The sequence below is a fragment of the Melanostigma gelatinosum genome, assembly GCF_949748355.1.
Source record: "Melanostigma gelatinosum genome assembly, chromosome: 6".
In the NCBI taxonomy this organism is placed as follows: Eukaryota; Metazoa; Chordata; class Actinopteri; order Perciformes; family Zoarcidae; genus Melanostigma; species Melanostigma gelatinosum.
In genome coordinates this window covers 7,870,591-7,892,836 of record NC_136639.1, presented here as the reverse complement: position 1 = coordinate 7,892,836, position 22,246 = coordinate 7,870,591, and the positions used below count along the sequence as shown (strand labels likewise).

At 41.3% G+C, this 22,246-nt stretch overlaps 1 protein-coding gene across 3 annotated transcripts; it reads right to left on the bottom strand.

The window, feature by feature from the left end:
• Positions 1-2,382: 2,382 nt before the first annotated feature.
• hk2 (hexokinase 2) lies at positions 2,383-20,827 on the bottom strand. 3 transcript variants are annotated; one of them, XM_079269413.1, is made up of 18 exons: positions 20,554-20,827; positions 18,237-18,399; positions 17,468-17,616; positions 16,816-16,935; positions 15,805-15,900; positions 14,275-14,374; positions 12,208-12,391; positions 10,927-11,088; positions 10,226-10,459; positions 7,588-7,892; positions 7,322-7,470; positions 7,084-7,203; positions 6,424-6,519; positions 5,649-5,748; positions 5,362-5,545; positions 4,292-4,447; positions 3,455-3,691; positions 2,383-3,248 (listed from the first exon to the last, which is right to left on the bottom strand). In XM_079269413.1, the coding sequence occupies exons 1-18, from the start codon at positions 20,614-20,616 to the stop codon at positions 3,104-3,106; spliced, it is 2,763 nt and encodes a 920-aa protein (XP_079125539.1). In that variant the 5' UTR covers positions 20,617-20,827; the 3' UTR covers positions 2,383-3,103. The 3 variants fall into 3 exon arrangements, with proteins under 3 accessions (XP_079125539.1, XP_079125540.1, XP_079125541.1); XM_079269414.1 differs by having other exon boundaries at positions 7,588-7,883; XM_079269415.1 differs by lacking the exon at positions 20,554-20,827 and adding an exon at positions 19,001-19,070.
• Between the last annotated feature and the right edge of the window lie 1,419 nt (positions 20,828-22,246).

Below are 22,246 nucleotides of genomic sequence, written 5' to 3'. Positions count from 1 at the left end.
AAATAGTGCTGTATGAGAGAGTGGCCTACACGGCACTTGGGTTCTTTATAGGTTTTTTTTTTCATATTGTTTTCGCTCTTTCTGTTTCATTTTGTAGAAAGAAAAGGAAGTCAACAGGTTCAACAAAGGGCTGCTGGAAATCAACTATTCAGAAAGTTATTGAACTGAGTCTATCGCCTCCTCCTCAGTGACATCAGCTCAATTAAGTCAACATACCGTGCATGAGAGAAGACGGTAACCCATCTTTGTAGCGCGCGTGTGTTGTCCTGCGATGCAGGTAAATAAAACATGTAAAGGACCTACCGTTGTGCAGTCAGATGCGCTTTAAGTAGTTGTCAAGTGATGATAAAGAGATGAAAAATTAGCCAATTAAACAAAACAAAAAAAAATGAACGTCGGCGTCGTCCACAGGTTTTCAGATACTCTACCACTTTACAGAGAGAGTTTTAACAATAACATCTATGATACAGTTCAAAGTTAAGATTTACAGCAAGAGGTTCATCCAGCGTTCACAGTCTGCCACAGAAGCGCGCTCCACTCTGACTGTCCGCGCGACTGACTGTCCGCGCGAGTGGTCCGTCATCCACGGAACCTCGGTCACGTCAGCCGGCACTTGAAATGTAATGCTCTCTATGGTATGGGTGCTTGGATAGCCCAAAAAGCCCGGAAATAGACCTATATTTCATCAATCATTTGTCCAATTTGACATAACAAGTCAAAAACAAGGTCATGTTGTATATTAAGTGAAATATAACAATAATAAACTCTGAAATTACACTGCTGTATAATCTTTATTTGAAAAAGGGATCGACAATTATAATATTACCTAATAATAATCTTTGATTTGTCATAAAAACATTTCCTTCATTGGTTAGCTCAAATTTCCATTGGAGTTCTGTTCATGATGACCCCATATATCTCCATGTCAAATGTGATGTCATTTTACTGTGCATTCTATGAGATAATTAAAGGCAAAGTTAGCTAAAATTTCCCCATATTTGACATTTTATAAAAACTAATCCTTAAGAGGTTATGTCAAAATGTCACTGGATTGTTGTTCATCAGGATCCATACTATGTCCATGTCTCATTTCATGAGATTTTATTGTACACTTTTTTAGAAAATGAAAGGCAAAATCAGCTCAAATTATATTCATTTTCAGAATTTCCCGATATGTTATAAATACACATCCTTAAGAGGTTACAAGAAACTTTCCTGCCAACAGAATTGCTGTCATATATTGTGCAGTTAAGCCTTGATAAAGACATGCCAATGCTTGATGAGGGTAGATTTTGTTAGTTAGAACTGAATCGTTTGTATGTTTGAAAATAAAAGGTGCAACATAAGTTGTTTATCAAACGATTTAAGAGTACGAGGGATAAAAGAGAGATGTGTTTTGGTCCAACTCGTGGGCACAACAATGACCCTATCCCTACGAAGTGAGTAAGTGGATGGTTAAGGCAGGAAACCGTGCAGGGGGGGGGGGGGGGGGGGGGGGGATGAGCTGTCTTTGAGGCTGTGCAGGGTTGCATCATCACGCCTCTCACTCAGTGATGGAAGAGAAGATGATCGATATGGATAAGGATACTGCTGCATCGTCTTTTTGTCACCATTTCTCACCATTTGTAAAAATTAAAGGATGATTAAAAAAAAGCTATCAGACAATGTTGTTCAATAATATCCATCCGTCAAACTTGCCAACTGTGTGGCATCAATCCACTTGATATGTACAGTATCGCCACATGGGGATGTTTGGAAATGGATTTGGAATCTGTTTGCCACTCTGCTGCTGCACCATGGACCAACAAATGAGCATGTTGGAGAGAAAGCTCGTGGAAGAATTAGCCCTTAAAGGTTCCAACAAAAGATATTTCCTTCAAAGCTCAACAAGATCAACAGATATGTCCTCAGGCGATTCCATAACTCAATCCTCAAACAGACTCTTGTTGTCTAAACTGTTGGCCCTATCCTGTAGAAGTCTGATTGTTGGAGAAAATTCTGCTTTCCTTCTTAGATTTCTCAATATTTTTGGTGGACAAAAAGGACAAGCCATGTTGGAGTGGAGAACTATCCCAATAACCTGTTTACTGATTCTCACAATTGTACTGAAATATCCCTCGGAAGCTGCAGACACTTAGTGTGTAGAGAAGAGACAATCTCTTCTTTAACCTTTTGTATTCCCTCCGACTACCAGACCCAAGAGAGCGACTAAGTCGTGCCCTTTACGTTCTGATCACTGTTTAATCAACTCGCCCTTCCAGGCAGGCAGTTAAGGGTCTAAAGTATGACTAAAAAAAACATACGGTATGATTAAGCTTTGACTCAATCATCCAATCCATTCATTCTGGAGTGAAGAGACGGAGAGTCACACATTTATGTTGTATGACCTTTTTAAATGGTTTATACTTGCACGAGGACAAAATGGAAAGTTGATAACAAAGTAAAAGTTTACAACTTCATAGAAGAGTTTCAATTCAAATCTCAAGTTTAATCATTCTTACTACAGAGCTCAAATAAGAAAAGCCTTGCAGAACAAAGTATTCTAAACACAAAAATCATGCAGACAGGGTTCATTTTGTAGATCGGATCATTTCAAAGTTAAGATACACAATGTCCTTTACAGCTTCCTTTATTTCATGTCTTGCTTTTGACTTTTATTGTGAGGCACTTTGTGACTTCAGATATTGAAAAGTTGCTGTATAAATAAACCTTTCCAAACCACAGTCTCTACACAGATGACAGACGTTATATTCATTATAAACAAATGAAGTCAGCCGGCTGGAAACCTGCAGCTTAGAAGTTGCAAAAAAAAAAGAAAAAAAAAAAAAAAGGAGGGAGTGTAAAAAAAGAACAGCTCCACATCTCGTAACAGTCCTATTTCACAGCAGGTGCATCTTCTCTAACACAAGCTAAACTGAAATCATTCTCCACCGTCCCATGCAATGTCAGCTAACATGCACATTTGTGTACATGGAAACACACACAAAACAAGTCATATTAAACATTTCAGTACTAAATATCTAAACTAACCAAGTTGTTTGTAACTATATTTTGGAGACCTCAGTAGTTGTAGCTCTGGTTCTACCCGTCCACCGCAGTCGATTCAGTGCTGCCCTTCACTCTTCATCCTACAGGCCACGGCTGTGATCAGCGCTGCTCCCTTCCCACTTCCATCCTCAGACTTGTGGAAAGTCACATGACACTGCGGTGCCAAATCCTGCAACGTCTCTTGCATGATGCTGGAGAAACTAAAGGAAGAGTGAGAGGGGGGGTGAAGGGAACCAGGGTTAGATGAAAATCCTCTCATATTTCATGCAAACTTGGTAGCTTGGTAGTAAAGAATAAATGAACATGAAGTAGCTGTAAAACTCAAACTTGAAGAAAACTTGAAAATGTCATGCTTCTGCACTCATGCAGACTTCGTACTCGTGTTGGGAAAACGTTTGCTCCTTACTGAGGGTGCGTCTTGTAGAGGGTGCCGTCCACTCCCACGGTGATGGACAGCTGATTCAGGTTGCGGTTCTGTCGTATCTTGTCGACCACAGCGGCTAAGCCAGCTGCACAGAGCTGAGCGGCGCGGCGTGCGACCACGCTGCACACCTCCTTCACCAGCACGCTGTCATCACACGTGGAGCTGGTGAGGCCCAGGTGCTGCAGGATTGAGCGGACCTGTCGCATGGCCAGACGGTCACTTTGGGGTCAGAGAGAACGAGGGTTAAACACGTCTAAGAGATGGACTTTCTGTGTAGCAATGATTCATTTACTCAAATGGGTGATTTTACTGTAGGTTGAATGCTGTTGTGTTATATTGACTAAAACACTGTTAAACTGCACTTCATCATTAAAAACAATGGGTTTATGCAATATTCATATTCCTGACAGAGATTCGTTCGATGGAACCTTATTTGTCTTTCAGCAACTTGAGGTTATTGTATTTTAGATGAAAACACACAGATAATAAGACCGGTAAGCAATGCGCACACAGCACTTCCTTTTGTGGCGACATCTCCGAAAGATTATTTGAGCGTTGGAGCCCCCACAACTCTTCAGTTGTACGTGTATCAATGTGTTTGAGAACTGATAGTTCACACCTGAGAAGGTACGTTTGATATATCCCTGAAAGGATACACAAATACATTTGAGATTTAACTTGAACTTGATGAATAACTGTCTTTATTCACTCCGTATCCATTTATTCGGCATTAAGACAATTTCAGCATTAGAACGCATCTCCACACGTGTCTCAGACCAAGTGTGAACAGGGTTACTGAGACTAGTCTGTCACACTCACCTTTCAATCTGTGCCAGGAACTTGGTCTCGAAGATGCACCGGGTCTTGAGTCGCTCAGACATTTTCCCTCTGAACAGCAAGCCCTTATCAGTGAAATCTATCAGCACATTCCTCACTATCTCCCCCAGGTACATGCCACTGATCATCTTCTCATACCTTAGAGAAAAAGACACACAGCAACACATTCAAATGAATAATATCATTTACTATTTGCATCATACTATAAAGCTATTGTAGTGTCACAACCTCCAAAGAGAATAGATCTGACTTTATTTTCATGAATGAAATAGAATAAACAGACGCACTGGCAGCCCAGTTGTTAGAGAGGTTGGTTATTTTACCTTTTCTTTTTTATTTTTTACACTTCATAGTAGGAAAAGCCCATTTGTATTCAACAACATCAATGACAGCTGCAATCAACCTCACAGCAAGAGGGGCACGGGTTCGATCCCGGATATGGCGGCACATTCTGTTTGGAGTTTGAGTGTTCTCCCCGTGTCAGCGTGGGTTCCCTCCGGGTTCTCCGGCTTACTCCCAAAGTCCAAAGTCATGCAGCTTAGGTTAACCGATGACTTCAGATTGCCCGTACGTATGAATGAGCGTGTCAATGGTTGTCTGTCTCTATGTGTATCAGCCCTGCGTTATGTAAACATAAACTGCAGCTTATTATTTACTACTACGGAATAAAAGACCCATCCATCAGCTCCAGACCGCCAGGCCCTCCCCCCCCCCCCCCCCCCCCAGTGACAACTCTCTCTATTCTGGAGCGAGCCGTCAATCGGCTGTTTAAAAGTCATGAGAGACATGCCACACACCAATCTGCTTCAAGGCCTCCACCATCACCCCCGTCCCCAAAAACAAAAAGGATCACAGGACTTAATGACTACAGGCCCGTCTGCGTCTACGACTCAAGCTACTCAGTGCTCTCTGTCCTTGGCACCTTCTTGCTTATTAGTTTTAACTGTATTCATGACAAAGTGATGCTGTTTGATGAGAGTGTTGGCACTTTTTGGTTGTTTTTCATGGACATAAAGTTGATTTTATAATGTCATAAACTACTAATCCAATACCTCTGTTTCCCAGGATTGTTAGAGCAATTATCGACAATGCGGTCAAACTCGGTGCAGAAGTCATCAAGTTCGCCATTGTCACCAAATGCTCCCCACTCCATGTTGACACACATACGGCCATCATCGCCCTCCACCACTTCGATGTTCTGCATTTCCTCCATGAAGCAGGCATTAGTCCCTGTGCCTGAGTCAAAGAAATGTGGAAAAGTATTTATCCAAGTCTTTGATGAGCTTCATTCCAAAGTGAAAACATAAATAGAGGATGTGGGGGGGGGGGACAGACTTACCCACGATGAGTCCCACTTCACATTCGGGGTCCTCATAGCTGCAGGTCATCATGGTTCCCACTGTGTCGTTAACCACCGCCACAAAGTTCAAGTCAAATTCCTGGAAGCAGTGATAGACATCTATAATACTGGAAACACAGCTGCAGTGTAATCGTTTGTAATTAGAAATATCAGATATATAGTCATAAGTCGTGACGTATTAAAAGTCTGTCGTCCCTATTCAATAACCTTTCAGCATATTGCAATTCAAGTGATGTAAGACAAAACAAGACTTCTGCACCTCTTCTTGACTTGTATAATAAAGAAGGATTACGGGTACAAAACATATAGAAGTCATAGATTTAGAGTTACATCTCCCTGTTACAGCAATAATGTAATTTCAAAACAGTGTCATAACTAGATGCTGTATTATGCAAAGATTCAAAAGAGAACCTGGTTTAAGATGAAACCATTCAGTCTGAAACCTGACTAGACCGTTCTTTTAAATGAACGGCTGATTAAATGTCCCCTCTAAAGGTTATACTGTGCTGCCTGTGGCAGTTTGTAAGAGGGTATAAGAATACAGCGGTAGACAATGAACTCAAGGGATACAAATATGATACCTACATTGAGAAAAACTGAACTCAAATACATTTCTAGAGGAAACAGACAAGATCAGTGTGACCATGTAGTATATTGCCTTAAGCCTCTTGGGAGTACTTTTTCTTGTGTCAACATTAACAGGCCACATTTCTCAATAAAGTTGAGACAAAGTATTTGTAATGCGCTTACTGACCTGTGAGCGGTGGACAGCATCTTTAAGTAATGTCAGGACATCTTGTCCCTCACACCCACTGGCTTTGAAACCCTTTGTCCACCTCAGAAGAATGCCCTGAACAAATGAGAACATAGATTTGTGTGTGAGACTTTTGCAATTACAGAATTTAAGATCTTAAATGGCTTGTACGAGTCTGTTTGCTCGAGTGGTTCTTGCACGAGGGCCATTGTCGCTCTGTGGACCAAGATTACTTTGCAGGCAACTGGCCAAACCACATTTCAAACAACTGAAATCCTTTGCACGGCAGCTGACATAATCATTTACACAATTCACCAAAATATGTTTCTTTTATGGACTTTAAACCTTATTTTGGAGGTTAGAAATTTCAGAGCTGGTGATTCAGAGTGTAGTTTAATAGTTTAGTTTAATAGCTTCTCGCCACACATCTCATAGTTCACTGATGGCAACGCTGTGGTTGAATACAAAACAAAACAAGTACCCTTCTTTCTAAACTAATAGTGACGAAGCAAAAAAACAAACCGATATCGTTTCTGCCAAATTCATGTGATTCACACCTGAAGTTCAGGAAAATATGCAAAACTACTGGTACAATCAATATGTTGCGATACAAATTATAGCTAGTATTACACTTCTAATGCATCTTGACTCAAACGTTACCTGATCCAGTTTGCTTTGATAACAGGGGAAGGAGAATGTAAACCCCAGAGGTAAGGAGGCTCCTTTCATGCCCATGTACTCCAGAAAGTCGGCGATGCAGTACACGATGTGGTTGAAAAGCTGGCACGCAAGAGAATACTGAAGTTACATATCTGTATGAACTGAATGCCGCATCATGCAGTCATCAGAATCCTTTTGTCAGAGGACCAGTTTCAAATATTAAAAGAGGGGTTTATACTTCGTCCCCTGTGCCCTGCATCGTCTCCTGAGGAATACTGTAGATCTTTTGGTGCATGTCCACATTGTGTCTCTTTCCACTTTTCACTCGCACCAGCAGCACCCGAAAGCTGGAGCCCCCGATGTCCAACGCTAAGAAGTCGCCGTGCTCTGATGAGGGCAACAAAGACAAGAATCCTGAACATACACATAACAGCAAAATAGACAAACGAAACCTGAACTCAACAACAAGTCAAGCGGAATAACGGATTTTCTTTTGAAAGCTACCTGTTCCATCTGGTGTGTCTCTAACAAAGGAGGGCAGCATCTTGACACTCGCCTGCTCATGGGTTTGCTTCGACAGGCCTCGCAACATCTCTTCACTCATTCGCTTCTTCACCTCCACCAGCTTTTCACGGCTCAAGCGCAAGGTGTCGAGGATGCGCTGACGCTCAGCATGTTGCGTGGCAAGACGGTAGGCTACTGCCGTTACCATGGCTGCACCTTTCCCGCTGCCGCACGGCGACTGCAAAAAACGCACATCGCAGTCCGGCACAAGGCGCCGTACCATCTTGTGGAGCCTCCTGGAGAACCTAGGACAAGTGGACACACTTTGTAATATCTGTGTTGTTTTGCAATCGCCTCTGTCATCCCTTTTCTCTTCCACAAACAAACTCAATAAAGTAAAAATTAAAGTAAAAGTAAAGTAAAAATAAAAAAAAATTGTTGAATTATTATTTTTCCAGTTAAATATCAGCTGCCCAGTTGATGCAAGCACAACAGCAACACCACAAGTAGTCAACAGGTGAGCAGACAGGCAAGGGAACATGGAAATAAAGCAATTTCTCTCACACTGAAAGGCCTATACAATGACTCCCCATCCATTGATTTCTGTATGTACTATTTTCTTTGTTCAATGATGAGGTTATTAATTCAGCTGATGAACTAAACGACATCTTTGCTAATGAATGAATGAATGAATTTTATTTATATAGCGCTTTTCACAGACAGTAGTATCACAAAGTGCTAAACAGAGCAGACATTTAAAAGCATAAAAAACACAATGTGACCCAAGGGTCAATAAATTATCCACACAGTGAAAATTAAAAAATTAAATAGAAAATAATAAAAAATTAAATAAAAATGTAAAACATATTTTAAGAGCAGGTCTAGGACATGGGTTTACTTTTACACAAACGCCAGCCTAAACAGGTGAGTTTTGAGCTGGCTTTTAAAAGTATCCACAGTATCTGCGAGGCGCAGAGTTGCAGACAGAGCATTCCAGAGCCTCGGGGCCACTGCCTCAAAGGCTCGGTCACCACGGCTCTTAAATCGTGTGCGTGGGACTGACAGAAGACCTAGAGCGTTTGACCTGAGAGTGCGGGCGGGTGAATAGGGGTGAAGTAGATCAGCTACATAAGCCGGAGCCTGACCGTGAAGTGCTCTGTAAGTGAGAATTTTAAAGTGTAATTGTAAATGTGTGTATGATCATTTCTAATTCAGGTGTTGATACTCCAGATCTCGGCATCACAGGCTTGTTGCTCCGATATTTCATCAGCATTGCTCGACATTGAAGGACTTCAAAGACACAGCTCATGCACTGCAGCTCTGGTTAGTCCGAACGCCGTCAACACACGACCTCCATTTCCATTCCCTCGAATTTCATTCCTACAATAGACCGCCTTTAGAGCACAAGAAGAGTAATGAAAGACAATAGTGTCAGTCAACTTTATTCAGCCGACATGAATTCATCAGCGAATTGAATACCGAGCTCAACAAGCTCTATTCATACGGTATGCGGGCGTAGCACATTGGAAAAAAGTTACTATAACATTTAGGATCATCTCCATTCACTGATCATTTTATTTGAAAAATGACCTCATCTTTTATTTTATTCCCCTTTATCTTATTCTGTATTTAATTCATTATTTAGTTTTAGCTCAGAGCTCTACTTTTGCATTCGTAAGTGTTCTATTGGAAGAAACGTGACAACAATAAAGGTTATTAGTTCAAGGTTGAATAATTGATTGCCACAGGTGCAAAACAACACAAGTACCGCCGCCTCCTGCACTCAGGCTAGGGCAGTGGTTCTCAAACTTTTTCTGTCGCGCCCCACTTTGGAGGAAGAAAAATGTTCATGCCCCACCGCCCCAACAACATTGTAACAAAATCGTCTATGTTGAATTTTTGTGACTCCTCCATCTGTGCTTTTTCAAATAGAATAAAGAAAATTGCAATCACTTAAGTAAACCAGATTGCTCCATCAGACAAAAACAAATAAAATGTGCAATCACTTTGTCAGAACAATGCAAATAAAGTTATATCTGTGTTTTTTTTTTGAAATACAAAAATTCTGCATTTCCCCCTGTGCCCCACCTGTAATACCACTACAGGTGCACCCCACAGTTAGAGAACCACTGGGCTAGAGAGACGCAGTCTGATGTGACAGCAAGCGGAGGACGGAGAAAGAACGGCAGAAACACTGAAATTACGAGAATGTTTGTGTGTAATACGAGTATCCGTGTGTGTGTTATTTACAATGTAGGAAGAGAAAAAGGAATTATAATGCTGAACTTCATATTCTATGAAACTAGCTTCATTCTGTACATTACTGTGCTGCTGCTGTGCAGTAAGTACGAGGGGTCAGTATTGTGACAGGGAAATGTGTGTTCACATTATCTTACTAACATTAATTGAATAGATTTGCATATGCTATATAAGCCGTGTTATGTTATGCATGCTAGGTTTTTGGATACCCTGGAATTCTGGATTTCTCACTAGATTCTGAATGGGGGGGGGGGGGGGGGGGGGGTTGCGAGTCACCCTTGTGAACAACTGGATTGAGGACCCCTTGCAATTCTTCACCTGCCCAGCTATCAGTGTGGTAGGACTGAGGGGAGAGGCGTGCGTTTGTTGAGACACTTACTCGGGATGATTTTTGTAAACGGAGCCGTCCACTCCAATAGTGGTACGCAGCTTCTCGGCTGCTTTGTTGTCCCGGATCTGCCGCAGCACGGCCCCTAGAGTGGCAGCACACAAGTGTGCGGCTCGAGTGGATACGATCTGACACACCCTCTGAGTGGCTATGCAGTCCTCACCCGACGGGTCCAGACCCAGGCCCCGGAGCACTTTCTCCGCACTCGCCAGACCTTCATCATCCCTGCAGGTAAAGTAGAATACAAATACACATATACACTATAACTTTGACTGCTTAGTGTGATTCTGAACAGAGTCGGCAGCTAAAACAAATGGATGGATGAATGGACACGTGGCGACTGTGGCTCAGGAGGTGAAATGGATCGTCTCATCACAGGGATGGTGGTTCCTTCTGCCCGCCAGCATTTTGAGCTGACAGCATGACCCGCCTGCATCTACAAGTAAGACTTCAAATGTAATGCAAACTTATGTTTTCAGTCCTTTTCTGCCCTAGCATATAACATACAAGACAGTAGGAACAGAAACATTCGTGAGCATGTTCTCTCTGTAAAGTTATCTCATTCATCCTGGTGATAAGATGTCGGGTCCAAGTTAAACAAACCATTGGAAGACCTTCAAGACATCTTTTCAGTTCTAACTGGACACTTCACTGCATCCGACTCTCACACACACACACACACACACACACACTTTTCATTCTCAATGGAATAGATGTAGCTGGTGTTGAAGCTTCCGGTGGTGAGGAGCTCGGCTGTAGTCTTTCCCTGGAACAGCAGCTTGTCTTTAGTCATCCTCAACAGGATGAGACGCACCAGTTCCCCCATGTACAGGCCACCGATCATCTTCTCAAACCTGAACACCAACACAAGAAGCTAGTGTCACGTCCTTAAGAGTTTGGATTCATACCTTAAACAGAGCCACCAAAACTGTATCTACACATGCAGCTAGCAGATGGTGAACTCTGATGAAATCAGTGATGTTTGAATAAAGACACCTCCTGATGTATTTGTCAGTCTAAAAAGGACTGGATACATTTCACATGCTGCTGTCTTTTTCTACTTGATCTGCCTTTGACAGCAGGTGATAATATCCCACAGGAGAGATTACGTTGACAACCCGAATACAAGCTGCTGTTGAATCTCACGCTGAACCTCTTTTTGAGTGGTTCCACCAAGTATTTCAGCTTAAACAATCTTAGATAAAGACAATTAATAGAGATATTATTCCACCTACTGCTTACTTTAGTGTAGTTAATTATAATGCAAGAACAGCAGCAATGATTAACGCACAAAAATACATAAATGTAAAGTACTAACCACAGCAAAACTATGGATAAAAGGAATTAACAGCCAGAAACACAAAACATTCAAATGACGGAAGTCCCAAAAAATCGAAATAACACACCAGACTAATTCACATATAGATATATAAATAAAGGGCTTTTTGATCATGGAGACTGGATATAGCCGTTTTTGTTTTGCAATACTGAATAAATTAAGTTTAGGATCACACTGGCAAGGTGGTGTAATCAAGTGTTAGATAACATGTTAGCAATAACAAGGATTATGTCCCTTGAGCAGCTGGAATGCTTATTAAAGTGAAACATCAGAGCGGAATGTGTTGCGCTTCATTAACACAAGCTTAACAGCGAGAAAGAACATGAAGCTGCAATGAGAACAGCATTCATCTGCTACAAGGATCAATCAGAGTTGTGAGTGTGACGTGATAATGCTGTGGAAATGTACATTATGCTGAAGACAAATTGTATCTATTGTATGCAGTTTACATTCACAGCAAAATTAAATAGGAGTAGGTCAGACAAAAGGGAGGGCTCAACTAAAATATCATGAATATACCGATATGAACAATAGAAATGACAGATAAAAGGCATGCTTGTCTGCTGCGGAAGTGAATCCACTACGGAGGGATGTTTAATGTTGTACCGGGGAAAATAAGCTCAAAGACACTCACAGCTGCTTGCCAGGGTTTAGAGAGCCTGCATCTATTTCCCGGTCGATGTCGGTGCGCAGATCCTCCAGAGAACCATCGTCTCCGAAAGCACCCCACTCTGTATTAACACACATCCGGCCCTCATCGCCGTCCAGCAGGTCAAGGTTCCTCATATGCTCCATGTAGCAGGCATTGGTGCCCGTTCCTTGAGGGAAGGGATGTTAGCACCAATATTACTAAGTAGTTCACATTCGACATTTTACTGCAGTATCAGTAAAACCTGGGCTCTTCTTCCTCCGCAGGCATGGGAGGTTTAGCATGAATTTCAGGATACTTCTACAGGTGCACCATTGAGAGGCTGCATCACCAAATGCAGTTGCACCACTCTCAGCCGCAAGGCTCTACAGAGGGTGGTAAAAACTGCTCAGCACATCACCAGGACGGAGCAGCCAGGAGGACCTCTACGTCAAATACAACTGTCTCGACTGTCTCTATCGATGGCACCGCCAACGTGTTATCTGTGCGGTGACTAATACAGGGTCACCTAAGTTAATTGGTTCACAAGTAAAGAAAAAACTTTCACAAAAAGATGTCCTTCACAAGCTCAAGCAGCAAAACAAGCTTCACGCTTGTTAAGGTTGCAATCTACCGACAGAGCTATATAAAAGAAGATTGAAGGCCACCAGAGACCCAAATCGCCTCATCAGCCACAAACTGCTCTGCCTGCTGCTGACTGGCCCACAGACTCAGAACAGCTTTGCCCGCAGGCCATTCATAGGTTTTCTTATGGCATTGATTCAACCATTCATTGATTTTTCAGTTTATTTCTGTACACATGTACAGTATATTACAGGGGTCACTAATAGGCGGACCGCAGTCCGGATCCGGACGCCGTTGTATCCGGACCCTGGACCTAAAACCGATAGATAATTGAGAATTATTCTATTTTAACCGGTGCAGCTTTTCTAGCCTCGTTTAGCGGTCCGAGAAACACCCCGACCAATTGCATGCGTTGTAAATCACATCACGTGATGCTGCTCAGCCAATCAAATATGTGTATTCCGATAAGTTTTCCGACTCGACTGAGATTTACACACGAAGTGGGAGACGAGGAAAGAGACCGAGGAGCAGGAGAATTGCGTGAGTCAGAAAAGTTATTTCACAAGACTTTCCCCTAAAAGAGAACAGTGGTCAGAGAGACCAGAGAGACCAGAGTCTTTAACCAAGAATGGACAGACTCTTATATCTTCATTCTTCCTACGGGCAGTTTACGGTTTTAAAACCAGTATGTCTCACATGTTCAGAGACCGTGACGATTATTAAAGGCAGTAATGTGAAGCGCCACTACGAGAAACCTGTGCAGCAGGGTAATGGGATCCAACTGGCTGATTAAAAGAAGCAGTTGGCAACTCCCATCTGAATCCAAAGAAACACAAGTCTGTCCAAATGTTCCCCAGAACAAGACTGGGAGTTAGCAGTGACAGGACCAGCAGTGCAGGAAGAACTGGCTGATCCAAACTGGGAGAAACGTAAAACATGCAAAAACACAATAAAGGCTACTACTATGTTTATGGCACTGCCAGGAGCTGCTCTATTTCCTGCAAGAATTTCTTTAGTATGGATAGTAATGTTAAAATATGTGATTTAATACAAGCACCAAGTCTGACATATAAAATGAAATAACACCATGACACTATAGCAAAGAGGACAATCGACTAGTAACATGTTACCACATGTCAAGACATAGACTGAGGATCTAACCTTCCCTACCTTACTTCTGCACATTATACACCCGTTATGCTCACGTAAACAATGAATAGTAGCTTGCAGCACAGGAGACAAATCTGAATAAGAAACAGAAAAATGCAGCTGCTTCCATACAGAGGGATCACAGGAGGAATACTATGTAAATCATGCGCTACGGTCTTTACAGTCACGTCTCAACACAACTTTACACCGGTGGGAGATTATTTCACTGCCTCTGAACATAGTAATGTTTGTCAATTGCTCTGCTAACTGGCACGTGTGCAAACAAGTGGTGACTTTATCCAATCCTTCTTATTCCATTCACAGTTCGACTGGACTCACCCACGATGAGGCCAATTTCACAGTGACGATCATCGTAGCCACAGGTCATCATGGTTCCCACTGTGTCATTGATCACAGCCAAAATGTCAACGTCAAAGTCCTGCAATGAGATTTGATTGAAGTGTTTACATTAAAACGTTGTTTTTGGGTTGGCACAGAACTTTAGATTGACAGATATCCTTTGCTGGACTGTGGCCAACTATAAAATAAGGTTAATATACATTCAAGTATTTCAAGTCACAGATTTGGACCATACAACACAAGAAGTCTGGCTTTGTTTTTAATGTAAACAAATGGTTCCTTAGCATCTTACCATTAGCTTGTCTGTAACACAAATGGAAATTATTTGAGTGGGCAAGAGTGACGATTTTCTTTTTGTAAAAATGAGTTGCAAACATCCATGGCCGTCTTCCTGGGGTTTGACGTGGATTCTGCAGCACTACTTTGGTCATTGTGGCTGCACTTCACAATCCTTGACGTGTCGTCACACCTCGCCGTTACCCACGTCACTCGCACAAGGTGCCTGCAGAGGTGGCCAACACATCTCGACTTGGACTAGAGGTATTACTTCAAGACACTGCTGTCTTACCTTAAGCAAGTGGCCAGCAAGGTTAAGGACCACTGGACGGATCGCCTTTGTTCTTATTAGGGCTGGGCGATATGGCCAAAATGTTCTACCCGGATATACAGCAGGTCATTTCATGTCTCGAATAATATAAATCTAAATATAGCAGGTTCACTGGTAATTCAATAAATTAACAGTCTATATGAAGTAACCAGATGGTAAAGCCTATGTTGCATATTCCTGTGTGAATTAAATACTTATTAAGTAAGGACAAGTACTTTTTCCATTTTCTGGTCCGTGTCTGACTTTCTTACGAGCTCTTCTTGTTCGTGTTGGACTGAGTCCGAGACCCAAATCCACATCTTGAGACGCCTCTGTCTAGTCAAACAGCCGTTTGCTCCAGCTCCGCTCCCACCAGCCAAGGATCTGCATGTAAATCATCATCCAACTGACAGAAACTGTTGGAGAAGGCAACCTCCTGCACTGCTGTGTTTGCAGAATCATCTCTAAGGATGCTGCAAGAGCTGGCAAATGTTCACTTATCAAAAATGAAATCAATTCGTCATGACACGGTTGGAAAGCCACAATCAATATTTGTGAGCTATGAGAAATCCTCATTCTCTGAGGGCTCCGACAGGGCTACTGATTTGGGCATCCTGATTTGGATGTGTTTGCACATTGACCACAACCAAGCTGTTGGTGAGTGCCAATGCGTGTTCAAACTGAACTTGCAGACGTTTCCCTCACGTTGAAACATTTTCAACTCATGCAGAGACATATTTGCGTCAATTCGAGCAAACTGGCATGTGATCTCGCAGCTTTTCACCTTTAATACTCGCACTGCATTCGACTCTAATAATGGGTTGCTTTTACTGTTTTTTAGCTTTGGTGGTTAGTTACATTTCTTTGCGTTATCTCCATACAGTAAATAGTACATCATGTAACATGGAAACTAGATTTTGTACCCCTCGTTTTTTGATGGATTTCCTCAGAAGGCTGACCACGTCCTTTCCCTCCACTCCGTTTGCCTTGAAGCTTTTGGTCCAAGACACCAAAACACTCTGCAAATAGGAAAATAAAGACTGAGTAAAAAGCCCGTTTCTTTTCAGCGAGGCTGGCCTTCAGAGTGGACCAGCTATTCTCATTTTAGTGTCAAGCCGCTCCTCAGAGTTTTAATTTATTATTTCAACTGTTAAACTGAAAGCGTTCATCGGTCAAAATTCTTATTGTCGGTAAGCAGATCAATTATTAAACTGATTAACCTCCCTAATACACGCCGACGTAAAAATGTGAGGAGGCCATTTTACTAAACTTCAGAGCATAATAACCAGAATGTATGAAAGATGTCTCACATGTTTCAGAGTTTCTAGCGGGATGATTAAGCAGAAGGAGTTTGCTCCAGCTGAACTTTCTTATGTTTGCATAAAAAGTTCTGAATGTTTCCAGTATTATTCTGTTCTATAGCTCCGACTTTAACAGCATTACGCTTATTTTGCTGCTTGATATTCCTTTTCATTGAGTTTGTGAAGGCCATCTTTTTGTGGAATGTTTTTCTACTTGTGAACCAATTAACTTAGCTGACCCTGTGCATTAGTCACCAAACAAATAACACGTTGCTGCTACCATCCATAGAGACAGTCCAGACATTTCCTATCCAGCCAGCTCAGTCAGTCGCTCGCTCGGCGTATCATTTTTACGCACTTCTACAGATAAAAAGGCAGTGCGCCTTACTTTTTCAACCAGCAAAATGTGTTGTGTTGGATCAAAGCCTAACAAAACCAATGAGTCTCTGGTGTATTTGATGGATCGAAGAGCCACTGTTTACACCCATTTCTATTGTTTTGTACAAAGCTGCATTAAAACTCACTGCATGCTATATTGACAAACTTCACCAATGTTTGTCTACGACACCAAGTTTCACACTTTATGGTTTGAGAATTACTTGAAGTAGATAAAATAACTTCTAAATCACTCACCTCATCCAACTTGGTCTGCTGGCAGGGAAAAGAGAAGGTGAAACCCAGAGGAAGCTTTTTATCCTTTATGCCCAACTTCTCCAGGAAATTAGCCAGGCAATAAGCTACGTGGTCAAATAACTACAGGAGAGAGAAAAGGTCAGTTTTCTTATTAACCAAGGGCTGAAAAATGAGGGTGTGTGTGTGTGTGTTTGCGAATAGCCCATCTTGTGGGGACAAAAAGCTGATCACAGTCACATTGTTTTTTGGGGACAAAATGGGGACATTTGCAAGTCTCCATGACATAATTTCAATACATCCTATTGTTTCATTAGGTCTGGCTGTCTGACAATCTATTTCATACGAGTATATAAATCCTAATCCGTCTTCTGATCCACTAAACATGCGTTTGTGAGAAGTAATACATTGGATTTTGTTGAATGTTGCCGTGTGCTCATTAAAACACTTCCCGCTGGGTTGCAACTCCAATTCAACGTCTCTTCTCGTCATTTTGAATACATAAACTTCTAAAAATTCAAAAATTCATAATGTAAAAAGGGATTTGGAGTGGAGCTATAGGATTTTTCAATGTGCCATGACTTTAATAAAAGTTTTCCAAGACATGTACTGTACACGACATTGTTTGCAGAGCATAGTAGCCGTGTGTTATTACCTCTGACCCGCTGCCTCTCATGAGGTGTTCAGGAATGGCATAAATCTGATTTTCCATCTCCACCTCTTGCTTGCCATTGGCCATAACTTTGACCAGGAGCACCCGGAAGTTGGATCCGCCAAGATTGAGGGCCAGGAATTCACCTTGCTCTTTGAACAAAAAACAAGATATAATCACATATCACACATAACACGCATAACACACATAACACGCATAACACACATAACACACATAACACACATAACACACGGAATTCAAGTTTCAACCAGAGTTTCTTACTGTGAAAAATAACTATTGACAACCGAGGGGTGTCCAACTTTATTGAAGTTCCAGCAATGACTGTAAGTCTGAATAACATACATCAAATTGTGTCATTCAGATGTAATTTTGTAAAATGATATAGGTGGAGGCTTCAAATAAGCCCAGCTGGCTTTCTGTCTCTTCCTGCACTGTGATATTCATTTATCTCTGTTATGTTTGATTATTTTTTCTTTTATTGTTTGAATTGTGCAAAATAAATAAACCTAAATAAATCAAAAAAAAAAAATCGAATTGGTTTTCAGAGGAAGCATGAATGACATGGACCCTTTGCCTGATACTGAGGTACAAACAGCTTGTCTGATTTGTTTAACTTTAAGGAGGGAAAGTTACTGAATAATTTGGAAGAGAGGTGTTCAGGGGCTATTGATCCTTTAACAGCAATCTAATATGAATGGGTCTAACATGCATTCAATGGACCCATTTCATACGTATAAAAAGCCGTATTTACCGGTTCCATCAGGAGTGGAGCGCACAAAGGTGGGCAGCATCTTGACAGCAGCTGTGGGGTTGGTGTCTCTGCACAGGCCTTTGTCCATCTCTCGTCGAAATCGTATTGACAAATCCATTAAAATCTTATCCGACAGCTGAAAATGGTGCAGATATTTGTCCACCTAAGCCATTGTAGAGAGGAGAAACCGTTACATGCCAGCCAAGGCGTGCGTTTGCTTGCTTGCTTGCATACATGCATACATGCATACATGCAACAGTAGAGCAGTTAGTTAAAAAAGTAAGATTGTGAATTTAGAATGTCATTAAAATAATTACAAATGTATAAATATATTACATTAAAAAAAACGGGCAGTTCTGCATTGAGAAAAGCGCAAACATCTTTAGATGGATTCCTTTATTTTGATACCAAGTTGTGTTTACAGTCTGTGAAGACGGGTGTGTCAGTAACAAGTGTGTCAAAGGCATGGTGCACCTGGAAAAGATGCAAAACAACATGTTTTGTTTGCCCAAAAGCAGTTCTGTTCGTATTGCTGGCTGATGCATACGTGTGAATATTGTAAATTAACTGATCTGTATTTACGAGGCCAGATAACATCCCTGGTTGTGTACTAGCATGAGCCAACCAGCTAACTGATGTCATCACTGACATTTTCAATAAACATTTCCAACCTGCTTCAACACAGCCACCATCATCCGTGCACCCAAAACATTTGCAGTGTCCAGTCAAACGTGAGTAAATGACGACCGCCTTGTGGCACTCACCCCCATTCTGATGAAGTGCTTTGACAAACTGGTTCTCCAGCATACCAACAACGTCACAGCCAGTTTGCATACAGAGCCAACAGATCCACAGACGATGCCATCTCCACTGCTCTGCACTCAGCCCTCACACATCATGAAAATAACAACGCCTTCATCATAATGCTGTTTGTTAATGTAAGGTCAGAGTTTAACCCAAGCGACCCCATGAAAGGGATTAGCAAACTTATCACTGTGGGCTGGAGTATCTCACCCTACAACTGGATATTAGACTCAGACAGACCCCGGGCAGTTGAGATTGGCAGCCATACTTGCTACACTTTAAGCCCCCCAGGGCTGTGTACTCAGCCCCCTCTTGTTCACGCCGCACACCCACGACATTAAGAGAACTCTGTTGGGAAGTTTTCCGATGGCACTATCATTATCTACGAACAATGATGAGACCTCATGTTGAGAGGAAATAAACAATCTTGCAGAGTGGTGCTCAGAGAACAACCTACTGCTCAGAGCTTGTTGATTTTAGAAAAAAGGCGAAGACACTCAACCCAGTCTACATCAGTTTTAAGTGTTCAGCATCACAAACAACCTAACATGGTCATCGCACATCTCCAGCTTAATCACCGCTCCACAGCTGAGTGCCGTAGCAGACAGCACTGATGTGTTGAGCAGACTTTGATTTGACATGGCTCAGATCTTTTACAATTGAAAAGCGCTGGTGGAATAGTTATGGCTCGTTAGGCCAAGTACAAATATGACTGTTGGTGTCAATGTTTGTGATAAAGTGGATAAGCAAAAAACACACGCGATATGGGCCTGGCATTAACTAAAGGAACTGGGGCAGATGCTACGTTTTGTTTCAAGTGACACTTTATTTATTTTTATTTTTGCACAAAGAGCAGAGGCCCAATAAGAGGGGTGACAGCTGAAACCTTCCCAGAAACAGAAATTAACAACGAAGGCAGCTATTCCAGTACAATGGCAGCAAAGAGCAAGACAAATGGGAAAATGAGTTCCATTCAACTATTTTTAAGAGTCAGTAGAAAGGCCCATGTGTAGTGTTACTGAGCCTATTAGATGTGATGCTTTCTATCACTGATTGCACAATACTGCAATCAGGAATTGTAATAAATAAGAAATAAAACAATAGGAAATGATAACCAGTATATGCAGTGTATTATAAATGGAATTAATATGTTTAGAAGTTGTTTTTTTACAACAACATTTTTCATAACAAAGAAAGCACAGGTGTTTATGTTAAAATGCCTTCATTGTATTTAAGCGTCCAAGTAAGCCATGACAGCCAGCGTGCTCCAAATAGCTACATTTAATTCAGCGTTATATAGCTGGAAAGATATGAATGCAGTAGATAAACATATTACACATGTTGTGCATTAAACACCATCTGAATGTATGCAATGACCTACGTGCATTATGCATCTACAGTAGTGACTCGTTGTCACTGTCACACAGTAACGTTAGGCCTTCAAATATCCCGTCACGATAGACTATAAACACCCCAGAACAAATCCAGGCGAGTGTTTCACACCAGTACTCACTTTGTTCGCTTGGTCATCTTGGTGTTCGGTGCGGAAATTATCCAAAAGACTCGAGGCCAACATCTTATGGTGATGTGTGGCGACTTTAAATGAAATGAAGTCCTGCTCGTCCGCCTTGCTGTAGACTTGGAACAAAGTTGATTTCCAAAGATAGCTTCTTTAAATAATGAATACAAATGTCAAAAAAATGATTATTCGGCTCGGCTTCTTGTCTAAACTCTGGAATTAAAACTTTGAAGTTGGTTTAAAACGCAGCCGTAAAAAAAACAAACTTCCAGCTTCCTGGAGTTACGAGTAGCTTGTCGACGTGATCCCGGAAGGATGGCGCTGATTGGCTGCAGAGAGAAGACACAAGGCCTCTGCGTCATCTCTTGGTTAAAATATTGTCCAAGGACGTAGAGGGGGGGGCAAACTAATACAGTCCACATTAAGAGCCTTGCAACCTCTGGGAAGCATTTAATATTGTTCGGTTGTCGATAATAAATTGTCAATGAAGTGTTTTTTTTTTTTTTTCAACTTACAGGCATCAGTACTGTATTTCACAATTTCAAGGCATTAAATTAAAAATGTTCTAATTGTATGCTGGGTTAGGCTACTTTACACTCACTACATTCAGTTGCAGACACACTTTGCAGATCATGACTTTTCATACAAAATGTATCATCTTCTTATACAAATTGATGCATTTAGCTGTAGGTTAAATACCCAACAGTATATATATATACTGTATAGACACCTGTGACAAGATGTTACAGACAGGAGGAGGGGGTGATATACACCACACTACCATCAGTCACTGTACATGTCTCAGAGGCTGAATACCCGTGTGTTTGATCGCTTTACATGTGAGTTGTCGTTATAATTTCCAATTGTTTTGACTCATTATTTGCTCATTTATGACCATCCTAAAACACACTGGGCCTCATAAAATCAGGCATGTATTGACATGTGAATATGTATGGCATACATATATTTATGAGTAAAAGAACAGAACAAATAATTTAGAAGAACTAAGCAAGGGAACATGAGTGAGGTTGACAAACAGAGCCCACAAGCTGAAATAGAAGGATAGACAAAGTGATTCATCCACATATTGTGGAAAATAATGAGCATTTTTGAAAAATGTGCATCTCTTATTTAAGCATTGCACACAAAATGTAAGTTATTGAGTATGGCCCTGTAAACCTCTGCTCCTGCTGTTCCATTTCATTTCAATTCATGCAGCAGCACAAAAGATTATTATGTTGGATGGACCATACTGGCCATAACCAAAATAAATCTGAATGAAAGGTTTAGCTACTTAAGATATGGAAGCTGTGAAACAATAAGCATGCGTACAACAAGCACAAGACAAGCGTTCTCCAAATGTCAATTCAAAGTTGAATACTTAACCCACTTCATAAAGATGCAGCTGTCAAAGGGTCAGATGCAGAGTTTAACATGATTTCTATATAAAGGGAGTTAAAAAACACCTTCCATCAAATCTTTTTTCTGAGCAAATGTATCAACTTCTCAAATGCATCCCACAGAATAATTTGTCTAGAAATGCAAGGCACTGCCATGGCTTCTACGTTGACCTTAAAATATTATATTTATTCAACTTTTCCTGTTAAGTTAGTAAAGTTCTTCTAATTCCAAAAAATGATCTTTAAAAAAGCACATCGAGGCCTCCATACAATGCTTCTTTTGCCTC

Bases quoted from the DNA above. Each gene is read 5' to 3' on its own strand.
- hk2 (XM_079269413.1), bottom strand. From the start codon at position 20,616: ATGTTGGCCTCGAGTCTTTTGGATAATTTCCGCACCGAACACCAAGAT. The intron at 15,901-16,815 runs GTGAGTGATTTA...TCCTATTTGCAG, and splicing joins AGCAGACCAAGTTGGATGAG to AGTGTTTTGGTGTCTTGGAC. The intron at 5,749-6,423 runs GTCAGTAAGCGC...CACTGCTTCCAG, and splicing joins ATGCTGTCCACCGCTCACAG to GAATTTGACTTGAACTTTGT.